At 34.3% G+C, this 7,152-nt stretch overlaps 1 protein-coding gene and 1 long non-coding RNA gene across 2 annotated transcripts; one reads left to right on the top strand and one right to left on the bottom strand.

The window, feature by feature from the left end:
* Nucleotides 1–1,322: 1,322 nt before the first annotated feature.
* On the bottom strand, nt 1,323–4,173 carry LOC106055293 (uncharacterized). Its single transcript, XR_008774929.1, has 2 exons — nt 3,450–4,173; nt 1,323–1,368 (listed from the first exon to the last, which is right to left on the bottom strand). It is a non-coding gene; the product is annotated as an uncharacterized LOC106055293 (long non-coding RNA).
* Nucleotides 2,595–6,867, top strand: LOC106055292 (uncharacterized). Its single transcript, XM_056011600.1, has 2 exons — nt 2,595–2,740; nt 5,429–6,867. Exon 2 carries the CDS (start codon nt 5,487–5,489, stop codon nt 6,588–6,590), a length of 1,104 nt encoding a protein of 367 aa, XP_055867575.1. The 5' UTR covers nt 2,595–2,740; nt 5,429–5,486; the 3' UTR covers nt 6,591–6,867.
* The last annotated feature ends 285 nt before the right edge of the window (nt 6,868–7,152 follow it).

The following is a 7,152-nucleotide window of genomic DNA, read 5'->3' as shown; positions in this document are numbered from 1 at the left end:
TGCTTAGGCTATAGCAGTTCAGAATTTTAACAAAAGTTGAATTTATAAATTATACGGAGATTATGAAACTTCAGATACAATGAAACATTTAAAGATTCAGCATGATCATATCCCACAAGTGTATGAAAAACTTATTATATAGTTCTTACTAGTAAAGTTCTGTTTAGATATGAATGTTTTTAGAGAATATTTTATGATTTTGATACACATTGTATATACATCTAGAGATATCAAATAGAGTATTTACAACAAAATGATAAGAAATGCTAAGAATGAGAAGCAAACATTTGTTGTGGATTTAAGGAGAAAAATGTTTTAATCTGATACCACAAATATAAAGTTCTAATTTTTCAGGAAAGTAAAAGTAAGTTTGTTTTTTTTTAATAATTCATATATGGACATGAATAAAGAAAAACAAATGTGTGTCTGTATTCAGAACTTATAAAACATCTCATAAGATTTGACCAAAGATTCTAAACGGTATCATCTTTTTGACTTTGTATATTGCGGAAAGTTTGTGGGGCATATTTTTTTTTACTTGTATTTATATTAGTTTTATTTTAAAACATTGTTAATGTAAGTAAGACTACGAAAAAGATCATCAGTCCTATCATCGACAGGAAGTAGAGGTGTTCACAAAAACCTGTTCAATGCCTACACTTACTTAAATCTGGTCTTGATTCTTGAATGTTTTCTTCCTGTTGTAAGACACTGCAAGTCGATGAGCCAGCTTGCCTAAATATGGAGCTGAAGCCATCACAGCAGCAATAGGAAGTCCGACCACGGGGATAAAGGCAACACCAATGCTTGCACCCGCTAGCACCGTAGTAGCCCCTGTCCATCCCAGATATATCTTATTGTCTTCAGACAAGTTTTCAATCTTCTCTTTAAGATCCTTCACAGCCTGACGAAGGTTGTTGATGGAGTAACAGTGGTCGCTGTGCCTGTTGATTCTTTCTTCCAGTACAGCAGCGTCCTGTCTCAGCTCATCAAAGCAAGAGATTGGAGACTTTATGACTGGAATTTGAATCCCCAGCACCCGGTGCTCCAGATCTTTTCTCGCTTCATTAAGCTTCATTATTTCTTGCCGGTGTAACATTTCCTTTTTCACATCTTTTAATTTTGTATCAAACCAGTGCATTAACAAGAAGTACTCTTTTTCCAGGCCGTTTTCCTGAATGTTACTTTTAAGCACATTCAACTGAGACTCCAAGTGTTTGAACTCAAAACTTTCTGGTGTTGACAGATCTCGCTGGAATGAAGATATTTGTTCCGCTAAAATGAGTTTTTTGTTAACCACCATTTTTTCTGGGGGGGGGGGGTTTCAATTATTCATTTTTTGTAGAATTTTGATGCAATCAATCAAATCTACAAAATAAAAAATAAATATAATAATAAAAAAAAGTATCACGATCTTAAAAAATTAGAATGGAGATGCAAAAGTATGATAGGGACATACAGGGCGGGACTTAGGCCACTGCAACCTATGTGGCCGCAGTGGGACCCGCACTTTCATAGGCCCCGTGCTTAATCTAGGTGTAAATTATAAAATTAAACCATTGTAAATTATAACAGGATTCCATTTATTGCACTCATAATATTTTAACAATGCCCGTAACTGTGGCATCTGGTGAATGAAGATTATCGCGCCTCAAACTAAACAATAATTACTAGAGGTCAATAATTCACGAAGATACATTGAACAATTTGGCGATTCTTGCTAGTGAGCGTGATCTATGTAGGAAACAGAACTTCAATGATATAGTGTATGACTTTACTACACGCAAGGCTCGAAAGTATTTAGTAAAGAATGAATAAGATGCAAAGACGAATTTATTTTCTAATACAAAATCTTAATATTCACTTATTATCCTTATCCCTTCCCATACTGGGCCCCCTCGCAATCCATTTCGCATAGTCCCCGTAAATGTTAGGGCCTGGCCTGGGGACCTAGCACCTGCTTTTAACAGAACAATCTATAAGTGTTGTGGATGCAACACATTTGTCTCTGTCAAGACAAGGGACTTAACTGATAAAAAGATAACCTTTTTATGCTCAAGAAATGTTTGGAAACTCTACAAGTCCATTTTGATTCTATTTCTAATTACTAAAAAAACGAAGTTTATTTTATGAATTGAAATTACTCCCAACATTTCAGAAAAACAATAGAAATATAGCCCTTGACTAGAAGTCAATACTAACCTTATATCAACTCCTTTGTAATAAAGTTTAACTACCTCTTAACCTAAGACTAACATTCAATCTAAAACTAGTCCTAGATCTTCATTATAGTTAACGCTATGTACATTTAACAAACAGTGAATCGCAACCCGTTTGCTGAGTTTAACAGCTTATCTTGAAAAAAAATAAATCTTTTTTTTTTTTACAATGCAGAGAAATGACTTACCAGAATCAACTTAACTTTCTTTTGGGAGAAACTATAAACATGCTCGGCCTAGTACATTTACAGTTAATAACGAAAAGATAAAAGGAGAAATGTTATTATGATCAATATGTTTCTACGTAACAGGGTTTTCCTTGTAAATCTAGTTTCTTCCCCTTTCACCCAAACATCAATACATCTATTCCTGGGTCAGTAATTTCGCAATAACTTTTCCCGTTTCAACATTTACACGATAAGGACACGACTTGAGTCATAGCTAACAATTATGTAGTTAATATGTGTACAAAGGGAGAGAGTATAGCTTTCTGATCACTGTTATTGTTGTAACTGACTGCAGTAAGTATGTAATCAATGTAGACAATTCTAATGAAAGATAGAAAAACAAAAACGCTTACAATTAAGTATTTGAAGAGAGAAAAAAATTATATTAATCATTTTTATCTCTCATTTATATTAAGTGAAAAAAAAATATACAAATAATAATACAATAAATGTTACTGATAAAAGAAATAACAAAGAACGTATTTAAATCTAAGATTGTGAGATATAAAGGGGCAGCACGCTATTTGATACTAACACACTATATGATACATAATTCATTGTGAACTTTTTAAATTATAGGCCCCTACCAGACGTCACAGAAACGAGGTAAATATCATTGTAGAAATAAGCAGGTTTCAATCTAGAAACATTTTATATTTTAAAAAATTAAATTTTTAAGTACCTCCGTGATTAGGGTCAGGGTATACATTCACCATATATATTAATGTATATGAAGGTCTATATGTTAAAAATCGATATAGAATGAGCATCACACACAGAAACTATGCAATGTGTTGCTATAAAAATTTATTTTTTTATAAATGTATTATATTATCGACAGACAGACAGACAGACAACAGACAGACGGACAGCAGACAGCCAGACAGACAGCTGACAGAGAGACAGACAGACAAACATATAGATAGATAGATAGTAGATAGATAGATAGATAGATAGATAGATAGATAGATAGATAGAGATAGATACTGTTTTTCATAGTTACCTTCACTTAGTACATATTTTCAATTTCTAATTCTTCGAAATTTCAGTAGCCAATAAATGGCTCAAAGAACGAACACTTCTGTTAGACAAACACACGCATTGTAAATGTTAGTATTCTATAGGTTTTAAGTCAAAAAGTCCTTGTGTTTATTTGGTAACTTAAAGATAAGAAGACCGATTGAGCCAGGAAGGTCAAGAGTGTTAGCATTAGCTCATATTTAGGGTGTGCTGGTGTGTACTGTGCTGGATCACAGATGTGTGAACTCATTGTTTAGTTGACGTGAGGGCTGCCCGAATCTGGGTCAGTGTGTGAGATCGTGGATCAATAGTTGGGAGGTTTTGAATTTGGTTGAGTCAGATGACGGAACAAAATATATCTGGTAAGTATATATATGAGCCCACCCTGGATGTGGCAAAATATGTAGGTTACATGTAGCCACTGGAAATACTGCATTCCTAATTAATCTAAGGACTCGAAGACAAGTCTTATATATATTATATATAACTATATGATCGAGTATGAATTGATGTATGTGGATATTATCTGTGTGAGGGTGTATGATTATTGTACGTAATATTTAATCAATTAGTTATTTTCCAAGAAAAAAAATCATTTCAGAAAAATTTTTAAAATCAAATATCTTAGTATATCTGAAATATAAGTGCACTATTTATAATAAATGCACTTTGGTGTATGGTGTATAAGTGTGGTTATATATGTTTGGGGGTATGTTTTTGCGAGTGTAAGCGTGTACAGACGTATATGTGCTAGGGTGTAGGTGTGTGTTTAAGTGTAGGAAACTTTCTAGTGGGAGTTTGTAGATGAATTTCCTAATTCCTAAATTAGAAACTTAAACTTTTAGCCTGACCTATATCTCTCAATATCCATGTATTTGCCACTAAGTGATGCTTCCAATAAACACAAAAAGGATAATTAGAACACATGAACTGACTATAGGTTGAATAAAAAAATACAAATTTATTTAACAACAACAATAACACTACTAGCTTGGGTAGTGAGTCAACAATGATTCAGGTGGATTAATTTCATCATTGATTGCACATGAAGGAGTGGATAAGTGTTTCTAAAAAAAAAAAAAAAAAAAAAAGCTTATCTGATGTGTCACTCTCCCAGGGCCTTGCCCACTGCTAGGGCCGGGAAAAAAAAGAATGTACAGCAATATTTTAAAGATTTATTCCCCTTTTTCGAAATCAAACAAAATTAATTAAGTACTACTATCTAATTAATTTATTGGTTTATTTTCTTTTGTTGAGTCATGTTTTATTAGGAACAGTGAATAATAGTCCAGAGTTTCAGCTGAATCCGAGAATTGGAAGCTAGAGAAATAGCGTGTTTAAATGTGTACGAGACAGACAGAGAGAGTCGATATTAGCTTTGTAATAAGGCTCAAGAGCGAGAAGTCATTTGAGGATGTTGAAGTTTGTTCTGCACAATTTATATATTCAAATACACGCACATTCATATGTATAGATGTATGTATGATCTAGGCCTATGTATGTTTAGGGTTTCTCATTTCCTCTCCATTGCTCTGCATTAGTGGTTCTCAACCTGTGGGTTGCAACCCCTTTGGGGGTCACATGACCATTTGCCAGGGTCGCCTAAGACTATCAGATATTTTTTTCTGTCTATTTTCTTTAAATTTTTTTTTTTTTGTGTCATACAATTTCTTAAGTGTTGTAACAAGCGCACTTGTAATTGTAACATAGCAGGTATACATTAAAGATTAACTTTGTATTTATTAATTTTTTTTTTTGGAATTTAATGGGGGTTGCCTCTGTTCTACATAGTTCAATAAGCAAAGAACTATTACCAGCTAATTATCAAAGATCATTTATATTTCATTTAGTTTCATTACCCTTTATTTTGGATTATTTTGTACAGTGGTACTCTCCATTATTATGAAACCACAAACCTTTAATTTGATTCTCATTAAATTTTCGCCTTTTTTCTTTTCAGAGGCAAACGGATGTGTAATACAAAATTTCAAATCAGAATCCTACATCAAAACACAAGAGAATGAGCAGTCTTGACGATATAGACGCCGATACGTATCAAGACAATGTTCTTAGAATAGCAGAAAAGATTGCTGTCCTGCTAAACGAGGTCATTGATTTGAAGTACAGACAGTTCACCGAAGTAGAGCTTGAAGAGATTGAAGAAAAATCTGTGGCTTTGTTAGAAGAATATTTAAAGCTTTGTCTGGTATCCGACATACTAACTCTAACTAGACCTGATGAAAGCGAATTCCAAGAGCAAGTCTCTAACCCAGATTTCTTGTTTCATGACCTCTTCCAAGAAAATCGAAAACTTCGGCGAATACTGAAGCGACAGAGAGTGGCGGAAGAGCTTCAGAGATTGAAGCAAAGATTTTATGCAGTTACAAACACAGATACCTGCATGAGCTACATGAAGCAGATGGACGTTGATGCTCAAGGATTTCTTGAAAGGCTAACAGCAGACAAAGCTAAGACATACTGCATTGATTTGATTGAAGAGCTACAAGATCTGATCGAGAGAATCACTAAGTATAGAAGTAACACGAAAAAGCAGGTCGCTATCGAGTCTGTAACTGGGGTCTTAACACTCGGTACGGCTGCTGCAACGGGCGTAGTTGCTGCCGTGGGAATAGCTGGCAGGACTGCAAGCGCTGCGGCTTCGGCGTCTGCCCCAGCAGCGTCAAGAGTTGCCAGTGCTGCTGGATCAGCAGCTGCACCTGTGGTGGCGGATATTGCCTCTGGAACTGCTGCTGCTGCCAACGTTGCGAATTCTGTCTCCGAGGTAGCTGTCATTTCCACCACAGCTGCAAGAGCAATTGGCACGACAGTCACTGTTGGTAAAATTGTTATAACTGCGGGCAGCGCTATAACCGAGGCAATTAACATCGGAACTGCTGTAACGAACGCAAAACCTTACACGGCGAATCGGAACAGATTTAGACATGAACTGTTCAGGACATTCCAAGAGACGTATTCTACTGTAAGTTCAACGACGCAATCACAGTCTGATACAGACACTCAGAGTAACACCAGGACCATGGCGCTGATAGTTTATGAAAAACTAATTAACGATGAGGACCCATATTTGATTGTTGAAAAGATCGATTGCTCAGTTGAAGCTTAACTTTTTTTTCAAATGACTTTAAAATTTTGCCTAAATTTTATTAATAAATAAATTGTTTATATTGGTTAAAATACTGAAAGATTTTAAAACTCAATTGTCACCAACTAATTCATAGAAGTCTATGTCAATAAAACACTGGTTTTGTGTCTTTTTAAATATTACATTTGAGAATATTGTTCATGTTTGCATTTATATTGTTATGGTTATTGTAGTTATTCTGAGGTGGACAACTATATTGAAATTGAATTGTTTGGACCAATAAATTTATCATGTCTTATCTTGTGTTATTGTATCCTATCTTAAATATAATATCGAGAACAAATGTTGGGTAAAAATGCATTGTGTCACTTGGAGATTTACAAGGTAAATTAATCAATATTAAAATCATTGTTAACAACTAAATTAAAAGAATTGCGATATAATTGTAACAATATCTCAAATGCATGCCAGTTAATCTTCTTATTAAATTCCCTTTATTACCGCAAGTTAGTTAACTTGTTGAGTAAAAGTATAAACATCCTTTCATATTGACATGTCGTTCTATAAACTGAAGAGTTTCAAA

Source organism: Biomphalaria glabrata, chromosome 14 (genome assembly GCF_947242115.1).
Source record: "Biomphalaria glabrata chromosome 14, xgBioGlab47.1, whole genome shotgun sequence".
Classification (NCBI taxonomy): domain Eukaryota; kingdom Metazoa; phylum Mollusca; class Gastropoda; family Planorbidae; genus Biomphalaria; species Biomphalaria glabrata.
Note: the sequence above shows the minus strand (reverse complement) of the source record. Positions and strands in the feature narration are given on the sequence as shown.

Excerpts from the sequence above, each read along its gene's own strand:
- LOC106055292 (XM_056011600.1), top strand. The coding sequence starts at position 5,487 with ATGAGCAGTCTTGACGATATAGACGCCGATACGTATCAAGACAATGTT.